The sequence below is a fragment of the Aotus nancymaae genome, unplaced genomic scaffold (assembly GCF_030222135.1).
Source record: "Aotus nancymaae isolate 86718 unplaced genomic scaffold, 86718_ANA_hifiasm-v0.15.2.pri h1tg000095l, whole genome shotgun sequence".
In the NCBI taxonomy this organism is placed as follows: Eukaryota; Metazoa; Chordata; class Mammalia; order Primates; family Aotidae; genus Aotus; species Aotus nancymaae.
The window spans coordinates 494,775-514,768 of NW_026988510.1; the positions used below are offsets into that span (position 1 = coordinate 494,775).

Genomic DNA, 19,994 nt, shown 5'->3' on the forward strand with positions numbered 1-19,994 from the left:
CCTGACACTCACCCTCTGCCTAGCTGCTGAGAACCCCCATTCAGTCACTCAGGACCCTGACACTCACCCTCTGCTCAGCCCCTGAGACCCCCCACTCACTCACTCAGGACCCTGACACTCACCCTCTGTCCAGCCCCTGAGACCCCCCACTCACTCACTGAGGACCCTGACACTCACCTTCTGTCCAGCCCCTGAGACCCCCCACTCACTCACTGAGGACCCTGACACTCACCCTCTGTCCAGCCCCTGAGACCTCCCACTCACTCACTGAGGACCCTGACACTCACCTTCTGTCCAGCCCCTGAGACCCCCCACTCACTCACTGAGGACCCTGACACTCACCTTCTGTCCAGCCCCTGAGACCCCCCACTCACTCAGGACCCTGACACTCACCTTCTGTCCAGCCCTTGAGACCCCCCATTCACTCACTCAGGACCCTGACACTCACCCTCTGTCCAGCCCCTGAGACCCCCCACCTGCTCAGGGCCCCTGACACCCTCTTCCCAGCCCATGACTCAGAGCCCTGACACTCACCCTCTGCCTGAACCCCCTGACCTGCTCAGGGCCCTGCAGCCTCCAGATGTGGATGGAGGGGTGTTCTCTGGAATCCTCTCCATCCTGAAAGAAACCAACGTTGGTCCTTATGAAATTCATGGACTGACCAGGTTACCATGGCGATAGCTATTATCCCTGCTTAACAGATGATGAATCAAGAGCTAAAAATAGGCCCAAGTGAATGAGTGCATGGATGGATGGATGGATGGGTGGATGCGTGGATGGGTGGGTGGATGGGTGGACGGGTGGATGGACGGACGGACGGGTGGATGGGTGGATGTGTGGACGGGTGGACGGGTGGATGGGTGGATGGACGGACGGACGGGTGGACGGGTGGGTGGGTGGACGGACGGACGGGTGGGTGGACGGACGGACGGGTGGATGGGTGGATGGACGGACGGACGGGTGGACGGGTGGGTGGACGGGTGGGTGGACGGGTGGATGGATGGGTGGATGGATGGGTGGATGGATGGGTAGATGGATGGGTAGATGGGTGGATGGATGGGTGGGTGGATAGATGGATGGACAGGTAGATGGATGGGTGGATGGACAGGTGGATGGATGGACATGTAGATGGACAGATGGGTGGGCCTACATTCAGGGTTAGGACAATTTGTTTTTCTCATTCAAGATAATTCAGGTGAAATCTCAAATTCAGGTGGGGGTGTCTGGCTGCACAAGCACCCGAGTCTGGCTGGCTTCGCCCAGGCTTCACCCAGTGCCCCCAGCCCGGGTCCCCACGGTGCCGGCCACGTGGGAGGATCCTGACACCCATGTCACAGCCACAGCCCTCACTGAGTGGGTTCCAGGCCTGGGGAGTCCCAGGAAGCCGAGTGGAGCTCCTTTGGGGGTGGAGGCAGCCATGGTCCAGTTTACCCCCTCCCCACGCCGAGCCTTCGCACCCCTGGGAGGGTCTTCCATTCAGTCCGGGGGTCCCTGGTGTGCTGGGTCTGGAAGATCCCCTGCCGCAGATTCACCGGCCCACCCACCTGCGCTGGGCCCAGTCCTCTGGGGGGGTGGGGGAAGACTGAAGGCACGAGACACCTGCCGGGGTTAGGGTGACATTTTATTAATCCTGAAGCCACACAGGCAGACCCCATAGGCCAGGCAGACCCCGCAGGCCTGAGCACAGACGCCAGACGGCAAAAAGCACAGGGCGGGTCGGGTGGGGGCGCCAGCAGGGACAGAAGGAAGCTGACTGTGGGGGCAGGGTGTCTGGGTGCCCCGGGCTTTCTCAGGGACTGGGGTGCTGCCTTGCTGGCCCTCCCCCACAAAGATCAGATGCAAAGCAGAGCCCCCAGCCCATGCCCCTTCTCACTGGGGTAGGGTCTCCCTGGATGAGCTCCCAGGCCCTGCAAGCCCCTCACAATCTCCCTCCCTGCACCCACCTGGCTCAGGCAGGGCCAGGCATGGGGCCTATATTTTGTCACCCTTCAGCCTTGGGGTCCCCAGACCCTGGCCTAAGCCAGCAGGATCCCAGGAAGACTAGGAGTGGGATCTGGTGGGGGCCTGGAGGCTTTGGGGAGGTCAGAGAGAGCTTAAGGGACCTCCAAGCGTGCTGGAGATGGCGGCTCTACAGCCCCACTCTTCCGTGACCCTCCCCACCCCCTCCATATCTTCATGGGGTGCAGCCTGGGCTGGTCTCTGGGGCAGGGGTGCCCAGGCCTCTCGGGGGCAGCCCTCTGTGGCTGTAGTACTCCACCACCTGCTTCGGCACCTCAGCCAGCACGCACTTGGCCAGCGCCGCTGGGGACGCCTGGAGGGCAGGACAATGTGGTTACATGTGGGACCTTCAAGATCATATCTCCGAACCTGGGTCACAGCCAGGCCTCGTCCTCCAGAGCTGGGGCCTTTGCACCCTGGTGACATCCTGCCCCCACCAGGGGCTCACCAGGGGCTCAGCTGGGGGCCGGGCCAGCCTTGCTAAGGACGTCAGCCACACGAGGCTGCAGGTGGGTAATTCCAGCCCTCCAGGCACAGAGAGGAAACAGGCTGCCTTGGAGGTGAGGCAAGGCCCCCTCCACGGCCCAGGTCCCCCCAGCAGAGCCCGAGTGTGCCTGTGTGGCGTGGATGTCCCACTGCAGAGCGTCATGTGTCTGTAACGTGTTTTGCTGTGTGGAATGTCATGTGTGTATGTCTGCAGAGTCTTGCTACGCAGAACCTCACGTGTCTGTGTGGCACGCACGTCTTACTGCAGAGGCTCATGTATCACATGCGTGCGTCACTGTGGGTGTCTCACTGGGTCACAGAGGTTGGCAGCAACGGGGCACGGATCCAGCTGCGTGGTGGAGCCCAGAGTCCCTCATGCTGTTCTCCGCGTTTGTGTACATTTGATGAGTTTCATAATGGGAAGTTTTTCAGGTGCCGAAAGCCCCAGCTTCAGGTACAGCTCTCAATCGGTGGAGAACAGCCTGGGACCCCCAGACACAAGATGGGACCTGCCAGGTCCACTGGCGTGAGCCTGGCCTGAGAGGGCCTGGGGCAGTGGTATGAACAGGGACCCCAGGCCGGCCTCGACCGAGCCCCTCCCAGACACTCACGTTCTTGAGCTCCCGGAAGGGCACGAACTGCACGATGTCCCGGAGCGCGGGCTCACCCCGCGGGGAGCGCAGGACGCCGTCGTCACCGTCCAGGACCTGCATGTCGGTGAAGTCGGCGTTGCCCACGCCCACGATGATGATGGACATGGGCAGGCGGGAGGCGCGCACGATGGCCTCCCGTGTGTCGGCCATGTCGGTCACCACGCCGTCCGTCAGGATCAGCAGGATGTAGTATTGCTGGGGGCACAGGAAGGAGTGCTGTGCCCCACGTGCGCCCCGCAACCCACAGGCCCCCAGAGAGCCCAGAGCGGGCTTCGCAAGTCAGAGCTTCCTAGAACCGCCTTCCAGAGGGTGACGCCCGCGTCACAGGCATCATGAGCAATGATGGGTCAGGGTCCCCCACCCCGCCCCGTGGCGGGCAGTCTGCTCTGGGCCTCCTGTGCCCCAACTCAGGTAACAAGACAGAATGGAACTTCAAGTAAAATCCATTGTTTAAAAAAAAAACCCACTCGGGGCAGGGAGGAAGGAAAAAAGAAAAAAACCCACTCAATCATCTTGCTGAGACTGTGGACACTCGCCCAAGCTGCTGCCCCGGGGGCTGGGCCGTCCCTGCCCTGGGCAGAGCAGGAGCCCACAGCAGCCTCTCCCAGGCTGGCCTTGGCTGAGCGCTTCCCACGGAGGGCAGATGGGTCCTGGAAAGGGACAGGGGCCCCAGGACCCGCTCAGATGTCGCTTTCTCCAAGGGGCTCTGCTCTGCGCCCTCCGCATTGCCCCTCTCGAGCCCCAGGCCCGTGGGAAGAATTACCTGTTTGCAAGTCCGTCTCGGGCCCAGGGCTACACGCACCCATGGCTGTGCCCGGCCTGGCTCTCAGCCCCCAGATCAACAGCCCAGCCTCAGAAAGCCCCCCACCCCCTGCAAACTGTGTGAACACCGGGCACCAAAACCCACTGTGGGGCCCGCTAGGACGGAAGCTTGACGGAGGGCTCAGCTGATCATGTCTGAGTCCTCATTTCAACCCAGTTCTAACCACAGAAAACCATGTCACAGGTAAGAGCATGGGAAACACAGCCCCAGACAACGGGCAACGCCAGGAGTGGTGGTTTAGGTGTGACCAGGTGTCCTGGCTGTTTAAAAAGAGTGCTTATCTTCATGACAGGCTGATATGGACATGCACAGATGAAACTGTCTAAGACTCGCTTCAAAACACCACAGGAACCTGACAGGCAAACACAATCCTGGATTCTGGACTGGGTCCTCTGCCAGGAATAATGCTGCTAGCCGAGTCAGTGTTGGGCCAATCAATGAAACTGGAACATATTCTATGCATTAGATAAAAGTATCGCATCTAAATAAAATCTCCTGAGATCTGTGTTTGTGCTACAGTTATATAAGAGAATATCTTTGCTCTTACAGAATGTACGCAAAATATTAAGGGGTAGAAGGCATTACACTGCAACCTGCTCTCAGTTCACAAATGTGTGTGCCCATGTGTGTGTGCATGCGTGTGTGCATATGTGCATGCATGTGTATGCATGTGCGCATGTATGTGTGCCCGTGTGTGTGCGTGCGTGCATACATGTGTGCTCATGTGTGTGTGCATATGGGTGCTCGTGTATGTGTATGCAACCTGTGTGCACACACACACATGCATGTGTGCATGGCTGTGTGTGGGTGTGTACACATATGTGCGTGTATGTGTGCATGTGTGCACACGTCTGTATGTGTGTGCACGTGTATGCATATATGCATGTGTGCATGAGTGTATGTGTGCATGCCTGTATGTGTGTGCACATGTGCGTGTGCGGGAGCATGTGTGTGCACACATATGTATACGTGTGTGCACATGTGTCTGTGTGTGCGTGAATGCGTGCACGTGTATACGTGTCTGTGCATGTGCGTGTGTGTATGTGTGTGCAGTGCCAAGTTTAAAAAGCATCAGAGTATCACAATAATACCTGTATAAATTAAAAATAGATGCAAACGCCGAGGCGGGTGGCTCAAGCCTGTAATCCCAGCACTTTGGGAGGCCGAGGTGGGTGGATCACGAGGTCAAGAGATCGAGACCATCCTGGTCGACATGGTGAAACCCCGTCTCTACTAAAAATACAAAAAATTAGCTGGGCATGGTGGCGCGTGCCTGTAATCCCAGCTACTCAGGAGGCTGAGGCAGGAGAATTGCCTGAACCCAGGAGGCGGAGGTTGCGGTGAGCCGAGATCGCGCCATTGCACTCCAGCCTGGGTAACAAGAGCGAAACTCCGCCTCAAAAAAAAAAAAAATAGATGCAAACAGATACAGTGTTCCCACTTGGCATGAAGATGTAACTAGACAGAGGTGATGTTTGTTCATCACGAATGTACTCAGTGCCTCTGAACTGGACACATTAAAACGGTTACGGACACATTAAAATGGTTACAGGTGGCTCACACCTGTAATCCCAGCACTTTGGGAGACCAAGGAGGACAGATCACTTGAGGTCAGGGGCTTGAGACCATCCTGGCCAACATGGTGAAACCCTACCTCTACCAAAATATAAAAATGAGCCGGGCGTGGCAGCAGGTACCTGTAATCCCAGCTACTCGGGATGCTGAGGCAAGAGAATCTCTTGAACCCAGGAGGCGGAGGCTGCAGTGAGCCAAGATCCCACCACTGCACTCCAGCCCGGGCGACAGAGCGAGACTCCATCTCAAAAAGAGAAAAGAAAAAGGTTACAATGGTAACTGTGCATATTTAATCACAATAAAAAAAATGAAAAAATAAAACAGACGAATAGAAAAGGACGCAGACGCGAAGCGCAAGCGTGTCACGTGAGCAGCTCGTGGCCTCCCGGGCCGCAGGACCTCAGAGAGCCTGTAACTTTTCAGTAAATTTAAACTTACTTCAAAGTAAAAAGAATAAAACTTTTAAAATTCAGAAAGGGGTGTAGACAGGGCCACTGCTGAGCTGGATGAAAATCTGTGGGGATTTATTTTGCTGTTTTTTGACTTTTTTTTTGCTTTTTAGAGACAGGAGCTCACTCTGTGCCCAGGCTGTGGTACAATCAGAGCTCACTGCAGCCTCAACCTCCCAGGCACAGGCGAGCCTCTAGCCTCGGCCTCCTGAGTAGCTGGGACCACAGGGGCACATTACCATGCCCAGCTAATTTTTTATTTTTTTTTGTAGACACAGGGGTCTCACTCTGATGTCCAGGCTGGTCTCAAACTCCTGGACTCAAGCAATCCTCCCACCTTGATCTCCCGAAGTGCTGGGATTAAAGGTACGGGTGGCTGCGCCTGGACTGTTTCTTGACTTTTGATGTTTGAAATTCTCAGTAATAAAATATTTTTTTAAATGGAAAAAAATTAAGGATAGAAATTGCTTAAAAAGAAAGGGCAAGCCTGGGCATGTGGTGCGCGCCTATGGTCCCAGCTACTCACTCAAGAGGCTGAGGTGGGAGAATCACCTGAGCCCAGGAGGTGGAGGCTACAGTGAGCTATGATCTCGTCACTGCACTCCAACCTGGGTGACAGAATGAGACCCTGTCTCAAAAGAAAAGAAAAGAGAAAGAATGAAAAAGTAAAAGAAAAAAAGAGAAAGGCACCGAGGAACTCACTCTGAGCAGAAGGCGCACGTGCCTGGCTCACCAAGGTCCATCCTCCCCGGCCACATGGTCAGGGTGACTCGAACGGGCTGCACCCGGCCAAAGTTCCCGTGCGTGCAGGATCAAGGGCAGGTCTGCACCCAGCACCCAAAAGGAGGGAGCAAGAGGAGCTGCACAGCCCTGAAGGGGCCCCCGCCTGCCCTCCCTGCAAAACTCCTGCTCCTGGAGCTTGGCTTGTGGGGGCTACCCCCTTCCAGGATGCTGGGCAGGTGGGCAATAGGGCCACACATGGCCAGGGGCTAGACAGAATCAAGGTGGTACCGGAACAGAGCAAGGTAGGAACAGCCCGAATCAGGGGCCAACCCCGGCTCTGAAATAGTATGTTCTCCAAGAACGTCCTTCAATTAGCAGGTCAATGTGAACAGTTTAAGTAGGAGGCAGGCGGCTTGCTCTCAAAGGCTTTAGAAAGCAAACAGTTAATCCCAACATTCTGTGGTGAGGTGGGCAGATCACTTGAGGTTGGGAGTTTGGGACCAGCCTGACCAACATGGTGAAACCCCATCTCTACTAAAAATACAAAAATTAGCTGGGCGTGGTGGTGTGCACCTGTAATCCCAGCTGTTTGGGAGGCTGAGGCAGGAGAATCATTCGAACCTGGGAGGCAGAGGTTGCAGTGAGCCAAGATCACACCACTGAAGTCCAGCCTGGCAAGACAGCAAGAACCCGTCTCCAAAAAAAAAAAACAGAAAGAAAGAAAGCAAGCGAAGAGTGACCCTGCACACGCGGGGAGAGGCAGGGGAGGGGAGACTGGCCAAGTTCCAGGGACTCTGAGTCCAAGCGAAGGGCAGCCCGGGGCTGCTACACCACTCTTGCCACCCGTAAATTTCATGTTTCTCCAAAATAAAATATTAAAAGAAAGCAACAGGCTGGGTGTGGTGGCTCACGCCTGTAATCCCAGCACTTCGGGAGGCCGAGGCGGGTGGATCACAGCATCAGGAGTTTGCGACCAGCCTGGGCAACATGGTGAAACCCCGTCTCTACTAAAGATACAAAAATTAGTTGGGCGTGGTGGTGGGTGCCTGTAGTCCCAGCTACTCGAGAGGCTGAGGCAGGAGAATCGCTTGAACCTGGGAGGCGGAGGTTTCAGTGAGCTGAGATCGCGCCACTGCGCTCCAGCCTGGGCGACACAGTGAGACAGACACTCCGTCTCAAAGAAAGAGAGAAAAAGCAACAGGCTGGCTGTGGCCAAAGCGACGCACGCAGGGCCACAGAACACGGTGGCAAAGGAGAGCCCAGTGCCGTTCTCGGCCCCGTATCATTTGTGCAGAGTAAAGACACATTCAAACGTGCAGCCAAACGGTAGAACAGCAGAGGGGCAGCCTCGCAGGAGCTGCGGCCGTGACCCTGTAAGGCAACGGACAGCCCTGTGCCCGGGAGCTGCGTGTCTGCCAGCTGGGGCCTCCGCACTCCCGAGCTCTGTCCTGCCCCCGAGCCTTTGTGCCGGCTGTTCCCTCTGCTGGTTCCCTCTGCCTGCCCGCCTCCCCGACCTCCACGCGCTGGTGCCCACGCAGCCGGCCCCACCCCCTGCATGCACCGTGCCCCCCGGGCACCTACAGAAGCTTCAGCGGTGCGCTCCTCGGCCGCTGCCACGCGTGCCACCTTGGAGATGATGGGCGCCACGTTGGTGGGGCCGTAGAGCTGGACCCTGGGCACGCAGTTCCGGTAGGCCTCCACTACACCCTGGATGCCTGTTGGGGGCAGGGGTTGAGTCCAGCCCCCCTGCGCCCCCTCCCCAGGCCTGCCGTGGGCTCCTACCTTCACACTCATCGTCCTCAGGATTGAAGTTGATGGCGAAGTCATGGGACACCTGGGCGGGGACAAGGGGGCTCAGTCAGCTGCTCCACCCCCCACAGCCCCCATGTCCCCCACCTACGAGAGAGGGAGGTTTGCAGCTTTAGTGGAAGCCGACCCTGTGGGTAGCCATGCTCTGCAGAGCCAAGGGGCAGAGCGGGAGACGAGAGACGCCCCCGGACCCAGCAGAGCCTGAGGTTTGCATTAGTCAGTCAATCCCCATACACCATTTTTTCTGCTGAAGCCAGTTGAATTGTTACGTGCGATAGAATTTCAATTTCAATCAATTTCAATTCTAGACTAATGTGCTTCCCCATCTCCTGGAGGAACATGGAACTGGTCTCCACACACCATTCAAGCTAACAAGTCCCAGGAAGTCAAAGGCCAACCTCTGGCAGGAAGGGTAGTGTTCCCGCTTTGAGCCCCAATCCCATCCTACGGTGCATGCTTTCCAGCCAGGGATCCCTGGGCCAGGCCACCCTCTCCTGAGACCTGTGGGACGGGTGCAGCTCCGAGGCCTCGGGCTCTCCTACCTCATACTTGGGAGGGATCCGGGCTCCAAACCCCAAGGCAGAAAACCTCTTGTCGCTGAAAGAGAGGCAGGCTGGTCACCAGGGGCCCTGAGCTCACATGGCTGCTGCGAGGGCCACTTCTGGGGAGACACGACTGGTGCCAGGAGACCAGGGCCACGTGGGGCCAGTCCCGGGGATCACGGCAGTAAGCACAGGCCACAGTCAGGAAACTGAGTCTCGGGGCAGCGGAGGCACCAGCCAGCGCGGAGGATGGGGAGCGGAGTGTGGACAGTCCCAGGTGCCCTTGGGCTGGCCTCCCGATGCCATGCCTGTGCACAAGCCATCCCCCTGCAGATGCCTCCTCGGGGGGCTCCTGGACCCCAGGAGGGGTCGTGTGGGGCCAAGGCAACCTCTGTGGCCCTCACCAATGCAGACAGAGGGGTCTGTGGGGCAGGAGCTCAGGGCGTCCTCTCCCAAGCTCCAGGCCAGGGCCCTGTGTTGTGGGGAGGAGCTCAGGGCGCAGTTTTGTGCCAGGCCCTCCCTGGTAGAGCATCTGTGGCCTCGACTTGCTGGTCTGGCAAAGTGGGACACAGACGTCCCCAGGGCCATGCGCAGCCTGTGCACCGCCTTCCTCGCGGTCTTCCCAGTGGACCACCTCAGTGCCCACCTCGCGGGCCCCCGGGCCTGACCTGGAGCAGGGCACACCTGTCGTAGTCCTGGCAGATCTCGCCCACACACACCAGGGCCTTCAGGTACTCGTTGGGCTGGTAAGGGTTGATGTAGTGCAGGGAGCAGCTGTTGCGTGGGTCCCCGTTGGAGGCGGTGAAGTCGATGGCCACCTGCAGCGGGCGGGGCCGGGGCTGTGCTGCGCCGGGCTCCCGGAACCCGCTCCTGACAGGTAGAGAAACCTCGCCCAGACCCTCCAGGACTCGGGGTCAGGGGCTGCATGCGTGGGTGGGGCTGTCCCCCCACTACACAGGGCCAGGAGGGGTCTCCCCAAAACTTGCCAAGCCCTAGGCTCTCTGAATCCCCAGGAGGACGCCCCATCGGGATCACCCTGGCCTTGTGGGGGCCCCTCTACCACCCTCCCCTAGCAGGGCCTGAGAGGACCCAGCCTGGGCTGACCCCTCCACACCTCCCACAAGCTGGCTTCTCACAAAGCCATTCTGGGGCTCCCTCAACAAACAACACACGGGTGACACGGGGGTCCGTGTATCTGAGGGTGACACGGGAGTGACACAGGGGTCTGTGTATCTGAGGGTGGTACGGGGGTGACACGGGGGTCTGCTTATCTTCTGGTGGCACACAGGTGATGTGGGGGTCTGCGCATCTGCAAATGACAATCAGGTGACAGGTGACTCGAGGGTGACACGGGGCCTGCACATCTGCAGGTGTAGTGGGGTGATGCAGGGGTGACACATCTGTGGGTGACATGGTGTGATGTGGGGTCTGCACATCTGCACGTGACGGGATGACACAGGGTCTGTGCTAGGCTCTACCCCACGTTACAGCCTGTGGCTGGTTCCCCCAAATGCTCACTCCAGCTTCTCCTTGTTCACATTTTGTTTGTTGTTAACTATGTTCGTGGAAGGTAAGCCGTGCTGCTGTCACCTCCCAAAGGGGCCTTCAGGCTGGCTCCTGAACCCCAAGCCCATTCCTTCGCCTGCACAGAAGCAAGGACCCCAGGAGCCACACACGGAGACCTTGGCCCACGGGGACCCGCCAGGGCCCTTTCACCCCCCAGGCCGGGCCCCTCGGGAGCTGGGGTCTCCACGTGTCTGGCCTGGTTGCTTCTCAGGGCGGTGGGGGCGCCCAGCACAGGGCGGGGCTGTGGACTCACGGTGAAGTGGATCTGGCAGCCACCCATGATGTAGTCCAGGAAGGAGTATACCCTGTGGAACTTCCGGCCAGCGGTGTCGGCAAGGCCTTCGGGGACGCCACCCCGCCGGGGACGCTGAGGCCAGCAAGGCCTTCGGGGACGCCACCCCGCTGGGGACGCTGAGGCCGGCATAGCCGGGGTCCAGACCTCCCTCCTTCCTCTCCCCTATCCTGTCTCCCCAACCTCATCGTTCCCCGTCTCTCAGCCCCTCCCCAAACACGCTACGGCCCATCAGGCCTCTGGTTGAGGGTCCATCCAACAACTGGGGGCAGTGGAGGCCCCTCCCGTGGGTGGGGAAGCTTCGCACATGGCCCCCTCTCACCTTCAGGTCGGCCAGGACGACCACTCCCGAGTTCTTATAATTTCGTCTCTTCTGCTTGTACTTGGGGTTCACACAGTCCCACTGGGCCTGAGGCAGGGACAGGCAGGGACAGGCAGAGGCCCCATAGAGTGGTAGCTCTGAACACCTGCCCAGGGAGACCCCACCCAAAACCATCCCAAACAGCAAGGGTTGAGCCCCCCAAGGTGGGGAAGGGCAGGGCTGCCGCAAGGCAGCTGGAGGGGGATGACAGTTGGACCCCGAACAGGACATGACCCTGTCACTAAGCCCAAGGATGACAAGGCCCAGGGAGGGGCAGGAAGCAGGGCGTGCGGTGGCCCCTCAGCTGCACCCTCGCCTGGCTGCTGCAGGCTGGGCAGACGCAGGGGAGGGCACCCCCCAGCCCCACCTCCCACCACCGTGTGCCCAGCTCTGCCCCCCATCCACGGTTTCACAGACACCAGCTCCTCGAGGGCTGGCCCAAGTACCCACATTTCCAGCTGAACCTGATGGAGGCCACCCCTGCTGTGGCCCTCCGGAGCCAGTACCAGCTTCCGCCATCCCCAGCCCCCTCTGGGGGATGGACTTTCACAGCCTCCGTGCGGAGCTGACACTGGCATTCACCCAACCCCCCTGAAGGCCCCCGCTCACCTGCCCCTCCCCGGAGGCCCCCCTCCCCGCTCACCTGCCCCTCCCCTGATGCCCCCCTCACCCGCCCCTCCCCAGAGGCCCCCTCCCCGCTCACCTGACCCTCCCCGAGGGCCCCCCTCACCTGCCCCTCCCCGGAAGCCCCCTCCCTGCTCACCTGCCCCTCCCCGGAAGTCCCCTCCCTGCTCACCTGCCCCTCCCCGGAAGCCCCCTCCCTGCTCACCTGCCCCTCCCCGGAAGCCCCCTCCCTGCTCACCTGCCCCTCCCCGGAGGCCCCCTCCCTGCTCACCTGCCCCTCCCCGGAGGCTCCCCCCCCCCCGCTCACCTGCCCCTCCCCGGAGGCTCCCCGCCCCCGCCACCTGCCCCTCCCCTGATGCCCCCCTCACCCGCCCCTCCCCAGAGGCCCCCTCCCCGCTCACCTGACCCTCCCCGAGGGCCCCCCTCACCTGCCCCTCCCCGGAGGCCCCCTCCCTGCTCACCTGCCCCTCCCCGGAGGCCCCCTCCCTGCTCACCTGCCCCTCCCCGGAGGCCTTCTGCATCTCCTCGAAGGTGGTAGAGAATTCTCCGATGAAGTCGTGCTTTCCTCGTGAGTCGTAATCCCAGACCAGGCACTGGGGAGCCCAGGCCCCCTCAGCTCTGTCCTGGGGGCCCCCAAGACCCTCCCACCCCTGAGCCTGGGCGTCTCCATCCCCAGCCTGCAGACAGGCCACCCCTCACTGCCCCCAACCTTCAGAGGCCGCGTCTCCTCGCAGCTGCACAGGGAGCTCAGCGACACCTTGAAGGGCTCCCACACGGGGTTCAGGTCGTTCTTCACCACCTGTGGGCAGGAGGGACTGGCTCAGGGGAGGCCCAGAGCCCTGGGATACTCGGGGCTCACAGAGACCCGGACGGAGGAGCAGCTGTGAGTCGGGCACAGCCGGCCTGCCCATCAACACAGACTGCGCGGGGCTCTGAGCCGGCTGGTTCCCGCTTCCCGCAGAGAAGCCACATTTCCCAGCGCTGTGGCTTCGGAAACCACCTCCGTCACTTCTGCATCTCTAGCCACTGCACTGCTCTGCCCCTTAAACACACCCTCTCCGTTCAAGTTAATTTCCCTCAGAAGAAAGGGCTCTCTCCCTGCAGCCGCTGAAATCCCATTTCACCTGCAGGAAGCGAAAGGTGGGCCTAAAAATCATCACAGCGACAGCTAAACAGGCCTGCCGGGTTCTGGCTGTAGCCACGGCCACCAAGGCCCTGTCCCCTGCCCCCCACCCTCCCAGTGGAGGGGGAGCTCCGGCTGTGCCCGGCAGGAGGCGGGGCCGGCCCCTTCCCCTCCGCTCTGCGTCCCGCCCCGGCCGCTCACCTCCGTCCTATACACCAGCTGCAAGCCCTGGTCGTCGTTGACCCGGTACAGCTCCAGGAAGGGGTCGGACTTGCTGAAGAGGTCCTGGGGAGTGGCACAGCGGCTGCTCTGGATGGGAGCTGCTTTCATCACGTCCCAGAGCCTCACATCCCGCCTCCCAGCACTGGTTCCTCAGGCACAAAACAAGGTGACAAGTCCGCCCCGAGACATCTCCCCGCCCGTCCCTCTCGCCACCTGGGGTCTGCCCAACTCAGCCCCTCTCGGGAGGCCTCGGGACGCCCTACGCGGCGGGCAGGGTGGACCCCGCTCTGCCCCACCCGTGTGAGGAGCCCGCAGAACCACACGCTGTTCCAGTTTCTGCTGCTTCAGGATGGCGGCCTCGAGGGCGCTGGGCCTGTTTCCCTGTCACCGAGCAGGGTCATGAGCGGAGCTGCCACCGTCCCAGCCCGGCTGCCAGGAGGGGCAGGCGAGCTAACGTGGGTGACGGTGAGGATGGCGACTGAGACGGCAGCACAGCCCCACACGCACTCCCACGCTGCACACGCATCTCACACGGGACACGGCCGTGCGAGGTCAGTGCTGGGCAGGGACCGGGTTTTCCAACTGCTTCCCAGACCGAGGCCTGAGCCAGCCATGCCCGGCGCCCACTCTCACCTTGTCGTCCAGCTTCCTGGCCCGGAAGGACAGCTCCACGTAGCCATTGTTCCCGGAGATGTCCTCAGCGATCACCTGGCAGGGCAAGGCCGGGGGCCTGACCCCAGCGCGGGAGACCCGAAGCCCCAGGCCAGCTGAGCCCACCCGGCCGGGCTGAGAGGCGGCGTCTGGGCACCCCCAAGACTGGGCAGCTGTGGGCTCTGGCTGACCCTCCCTGGACTGCGCGCCACCCATCCTCCACCTGGGACGCCCTCAGAGCCGCAGCAGTGGGGCCGCCCTGCTCACCGTGATGGTGGATTTGCCGGCATTTCTGCCAAACTTGAGTAGCAGCGGGCGGGTCACTTTCTTCTGGGCCACAATCTGGAAGTCAGAAGTGTCAGGCAGGGAGGGGCGGGTAGGGGCGGGTAGGGACGGTTCCTGACCCTGGGGCCCCACCTCGTCCTCACCCGACCCTCATGCCGGTCATGTGTCCCACTGCCCAGGGCCCGGGGCCTGCTTTGGGGCAGCTCTCAAGTTCCTGCCTTCCCTGTATGGCCACCCCTGCAGTCCGCCCCCGCACGTCCGCCCCCTCACGTCTACCACCTCCTGGGGCCAGCCACCACCCGGGAGAGGCAGCCATCCTCACCCCTATTTACCAGGTGAGGATACAGGCTCGGGGGCGGCCAGGGAGCAGCCCACAGCCCAGCCAGGGCGCACCTGCACAGGTGTGGTGGAAGCAGTGCGTCTGCCCTGACCCTCTCCAGCCCCAGATGAGGACGCACAGAGGCAGGGGGAGGCAGGTCCTCACACCCCGCATGCCCAAATGGCCCCAGGTGCACTCCTCTGCGAAGGTGCTGAGGCGCAGAGTTGATCATGGAGGTGGACGGAGGCTTAGCCCCCAGGCCTCCTCACGCAGCCTGGCCTCCTCCTCCTCTCTGCCATGCCCTTCTGGACGCCCACCCCATCAGCTCTGAGCCCCTCATTGGGGTGGGTGGAAGACAGGCCCAGGCCCATGGAGCCATGCCATCTGCTTAGTGGGGAGCAGGGTGGGGGAGGTGCATGGCCCTCCCAGGCTCCACGTCCTGAGGGTATGGCAATGACCCCGGCCAAGCGGGAACTGGTGACTGTCACCTCCTCACCTGGGTGTGCTCTCAGCAACCATCCAGGGGCACAGCAGGTAGCAGGTGTGGGCTTCCACCTGCCCCTCGCACCTGCCCTTCGCACCTGCCCCTCGCACCTGCGCACCTGCCCCTCGCACCTGCGCACCTGCCCCTCGCACCTGCCCCTCGCACCTGCGCCTCGCACCTGCCCCTCGCACCTGCGCACCTGCCCCTCGCACCTGTGCACCTGCCCCTTGCACCTGCACACCTGCCCCTTGCACCTGCCCCTCGCCCCTCGCACCTGCCCCTCGCACCTGCACACCTGCCCCTTGCACCTGCCCCTCGCCCCTCGCACCTGCCCCTCCCACCTGCGCACCTGCCCCTCGCACCTGCCCCTCGCACCTGCCCCTCGCACCTGCCCCTCGCCCCTCGCACCTGCCCCTCGCCCCTCGCACCTGCCCCTCGCCCCTCCCACCTGCCCCTCGCACCTGCCCCTCACACCTGCTGCTGTCTGGTGGACACAAATACAAAGCAAAGATAGGCGGTCCCTCCACCCCCAGCCAGGGCCTGCCCCGCCAGCGGCTTCTGAGTGGAAGAGAAAATGGATCCTAGGTGGGGGCTGGGAAGTCAGAACAGGCTAAGGGGTGGGAAAGCTTTCTTACGGGTGCAGAGAGGGGGTCCTGGGTGCCGGGAGGGGGCACCTTGGGCCAGGCCCCCCAAAATTCCCCAATTGAAAGGTTTCCTTCTGGGGCTCAGCCTCCCACCTGGGACTGGACTGCCATCCTGGTTTGCCTCCAGGGAGGGCGCAGGAAGGAAGGGGTGGCCTCCCCTTTCTGGCAGGAGAGCAGCCCCTTAGGCATAACAGCCTCCTCAACAGGAAAAGCAGATCGCAGGTTTGTGATAACCGCGTTTAATTAGCAGTTCCCGTGCGCCTGGCTCTGCACTGAGTCACTATTGACTTGAATCACATCAGGAAACAGTCGAGGCAGAGGTCAGAGGGTAGGTCAGGCTCGAGGCCACAGCACAGGGATCTGAGGGCAGCAGCCTCTCCCCGATCATGGTGCCCGCAGGTCAGCTGAGTGGCAGCAAAGCAGAAGCCCACAGGGGCCACTTCACTGCTTAAAGTTTGCACATACACACAGCACACGTGTCCGACACACACATGGGCCCTGCGTGTGCTTCTGTGGACAGCACATCCTGTGTGGATGATGGTGGCCGTTGTGCCTGTGGACACCTCTGCAGGTGTCCAGTCCACACACAGTGGCACATGCCTACAATCCCGACATTTTGGCAGGCCAGGGTGGGTGGACTGGTGAGCCCGGGAGTTCAAGACCAGCCGGGTCAATATGTGAGACGCCTGCCTCTACGAAAAATGCAAAAATTAGCCAGGTCTGGTGGCGCACACCTGTAGTCCCAGCTACTCAGGAGGCCGAGGTGAGAGGATGGCTTGAGCCCAGGATGTCAAGGCTTCAGTGAGCCGTGATTGTGCCACTGTACGCTGGCCTGAGAGACACAGAGAGACCCCAACTCAAAAAAAAAAGGGTGTCCATATTTCTGTGTCCATGCCACCCTCTTCCCTCTGCACTGTGGGAGCCTGGGAGAGCCTTGCTCCACCAGTTTCATGGAGGAATGTCCCCTCCACAAATCTCAGGTTCCTTATCTGAAAAACAGGGAGGACACCAGGCTCCACGCAGGCCAGCACCGGCCCGTGCTGCAGCGGAATGAGTCACGCAGACACGGTGTTGGGTAAAAGAAGCCCGCACCGGGAGAACACACGGTGCGATTCATGGACGTGGAATTCCGGAACAGATGAACCAGGGGGAGCTGCTGCAAAGGGGTGGGGGGCCTGCAGTGATGCAAGTGTGATCAGTCTCAACCCTTGAGATCTATGCATTGTATCACAAACTACGTCTCAATAAAAAAGAAGGTCCCCACATGGCAGCGCGTGAGAATTCAATGCGCAGCACGTGAAGTGTTTAGTGTGTTTCGCACAGCACCCAGCACATCGACAGACACCCTGGTTGTGACTTGCAGAAGTCACTTTCACGCTGGCTGTGGACGCCATCACAGGGCGGGCATCACTGAGGGTGGTGGCCTATCTCTCAGGCGGGCCTGCCACTCACAGGGCACTTTTTTTTTGAGAGAGAGAGAGACTGAGTCTCGATCTGTCACTCCGGCTGGAGTGCAGTGGTGACATCTCCACTCACTGCAGACTCCGCCTCCCGGGTTTAAGTGATTCTCCTGCCTCAGCCTCCCGAGTAGCTGGGATGACAGGAGCGTGCCACCATGCCCAGCTAATTTTGGTATATTTAGTAGAGACGGGGTTTCACCATGTTGGCCAGGCTGGTCTAGAGCTCCTGACCTCAGGGGATGCCCACTTCAGCCTCCTGCAGTGCTGGGATCACAGGTGTGAGCCACCGCACCTGGCCTCCAGGGAGGCTTGAGGCACTGACGTGGAGGGTCTGCCGTATGTCATGGAAGTGAAAACGCAGGATGCAGAACAGGGAACGTAATTTGTGTCTTTTTGAAAAAAGAGGAAAAGTGATAGTTTCATTTGCTCCTGTGAAAATCTCTCCGGACGGCGTACAAGAACCTGGCGGCAGGCTGGATGGGCAGGAGGGAGGCGCGCCACAGGCTCTTACACCTTCCAGGCTTTCAAACACAGGAATGCATTCCCCCGCTCAAAATTCCATGTATATTTTAACCTAATCAGGAACGTTCAGGAGGAGCCTTGAAGACGGCGCAGCAAGGGTGGCCCCAGCAGGGGCCCTGCGGTGCCGGCACACTGGCCTTTGATGGGCTGTGGGTCCCATGCCATCACCGCCCTCCTCCCTCCGAGGGCGCGGGCACCCACCTGCCCCAGGGTGCACTCCATGCCGCCCAGGAAGTCGTCCTCCTGACAGCTGAGGCCGCTGGGCCCCCCGTGTGTGTCGTACACCTCAAAGCGCAGCTTCTGCACCTCCTCAAAATAGTAGTCAACCGTGAAGACCTTGGAGAACACAGGGTGCAGGCTGCTCCGGACCACCTCGGTTCTGTCCACCTGCAGGTGCGCCCTATGAGCCAACCCCATGCCAGGGCTTCCACCCTGCCCTCCTTGAGGGCCGTCCTGGCTCCAGCCCTCAGGTTCCCCTCTGCCACTCACCCACATCACACGCCTCAGGAAGACCCTCTTCTGGGCCGCACCCGGGAAGACCTCCTCCCACCTGCTCTCTGTCCATGGGACCCGCACTCCTGAGGGCCACCGTGGGGGTCACCCCTGGCCAGCCGTGAGCTGCAGCTTTTCAGCTCACACCCACCACTGTGTGCTCCACCCTCAGATCATAGATGGGGAAACTGAGGCTCACAGAGAACAAGAATGATACGCTGAGTCGGCAATGAGGTCAGATTCACACCCTGGGCTGGGCAACCCCAAAGCGCAGGCCACTCCCTAGCCCCAGCTGAGTGGGAAGGGGCATGGGGTGCGGACCCCCTCCCTCCTGGCTGGGTACATCGGTTCACTAGCCTCTCCCGTCCTGAGCAGCTCCCTCCCAAATGCCCCTTAAGGACAAGACCCAGCTTGGCCAGTAGACGTCTCACTTCCAGAATCCCAAAAACTCCCGCACCGCAGACCAATGGCAAGCATGTGCCAGCTGCACGGCTCAGGCTCTGAGACTGTGGGCATCAGGCCGCCGGGGAAACCAGGGCTCGGGCTCTGGGGGGACGGGCATGGGGCGTCCTGGGGGAGCCCGATCCGGTGGAGAACAGGTGGTGGGGGTGGGGCAGGCCCTTCACCTTGGAGGTCGGTGACTGGGGACACCAGCGCCACTGGGTGAGAGCCGCCCGGTACCCTGTGACGCGTCCCCTCCACCGCCCCAGCCGCCACAGGGGCCCCCTTGCCCACCCCACCGGGCCCCGCTGGAGCCTGGAGAGACCCCTGCGCGGGGGAAAAGCGCGCTGGCGCCCCCGCGGACGAGGGTTCGAGTTCCAGCTCCTCCGCCTGCCGCGGCTTCGCGCCCTGTGTTTCTCGCCCTTTGGCGGTGAAGCCACACGTTTCACGCGAGAGGGCGACTGAGAAAGCGCCTGTGCGGCGCCGGCCCCGCAGCGCGCCCCGTGGTGAGGACCCGAGCCCGTCCTGCCTCTCGCCCGGCTCGGCCGGCACCCGTCGCCCCTCATTCTCTTCTGCGCCTCTTGGTCAAGCCCCCTGTGTGTGCCCGGAGCCCCGACGCTTCCCTCCGGCCCGGGGTGCACCCCTCCCTGCGGGGCACTCCCCCCTCCTTCTGAGCCCCCTCGCCGCCTCCTCCAGCCCAGCCCCCCCCACAGCTCCGGACGCCTCCCCCCAGATCTGGTCACCCAGACGCTGACCGCGGGCTGAGCCCCAGCTCCGGGGGTCCCCGCCTCGCGCCCCACCGGCCCCGGCGCGCCCGCTTGGATCTCCGCGTCCCCAGCCCGGTGCGCGCCCCGGCTCGCGGCCTCCCCGCTCCTGCGCCCCGGCCCTACCTGCGCCCACTGGCCCTGCGCCTGCTGCAGCAGCAGCACCACGCTGGGGTCGGACTTGGTGAGCGGGTCCCGGTCCAGCACGTGCCGGCAGCTCAGCCGCAGCTCCACCTTCGAGGCGCAGGGCGCGGGCAGACCCCCGGGGGCCGCCGCCGCGCGCTCGCAGCCCGCGCTCATGCTCCCGGCGCTGGGGGCCCGGCTGGGCGCACGAAGGGGCCGCTGCCCGCGAGTCGAGTCGGCGCCGCCGCGGCGCCCGGGAAATGGTGGCCGGCCCAGGCGTGGCCACGCTTCCCTGCACGCCTCCCGGGCGCGGGCACACGTGGCTCCGGCGGCCGCCGCGCGGGGACTGCAGGGGGTGGGGCGCGGCCGGGGCGGGGCCGGGGGCGGGGCCGGGGAGGGGCCCGAGGCAGGGAAGCCCCTCGGAGACGCGGGCGGAGACCGGTTCGAATTCCCCGGGGACCCGCAACTGACAGCTTTGGGGTCGGGTCGGGCGCGCCCTCCCCGGCTGTGCGTATCCCCGGCCCAGGGACCCACTCCAGGCTGGAGACTCCGAGCTACGCGGG

General features: G+C 61.9%; 1 protein-coding gene across 4 annotated transcripts; it reads right to left on the reverse strand.

The window, feature by feature from the left end:
- Positions 1 to 1,609: 1,609 nt before the first annotated feature.
- CPNE7 (copine 7) lies at positions 1,610 to 19,752 on the reverse strand. 4 transcript variants are annotated; one of them, XM_021671011.2, is made up of 15 exons: positions 19,435 to 19,752; positions 17,813 to 17,998; positions 14,165 to 14,239; positions 13,880 to 13,954; positions 13,226 to 13,309; positions 12,611 to 12,700; positions 12,396 to 12,494; positions 11,239 to 11,325; positions 10,878 to 10,937; positions 9,743 to 9,876; positions 9,059 to 9,113; positions 8,490 to 8,541; positions 8,289 to 8,422; positions 3,096 to 3,332; positions 1,610 to 2,311 (listed from the first exon to the last, which is right to left on the reverse strand). In XM_021671011.2, exons 1-15 carry the CDS (start codon positions 19,606 to 19,608, stop codon positions 2,174 to 2,176), a joined length of 1,680 nt encoding a protein of 559 aa, XP_021526686.2. In that variant the 5' UTR covers positions 19,609 to 19,752; the 3' UTR covers positions 1,610 to 2,173. The 4 variants fall into 4 exon arrangements, with proteins under 4 accessions (XP_021526686.2, XP_012321447.1, XP_064225997.1 ...); XM_012466024.2 differs by lacking the exon at positions 19,435 to 19,752 and adding an exon at positions 18,101 to 18,143 and having other exon boundaries at positions 17,813 to 17,947; XM_064369926.1 differs by having other exon boundaries at positions 2,229 to 2,993; positions 19,435 to 19,608.
- Between the last annotated feature and the right edge of the window lie 242 nt (positions 19,753 to 19,994).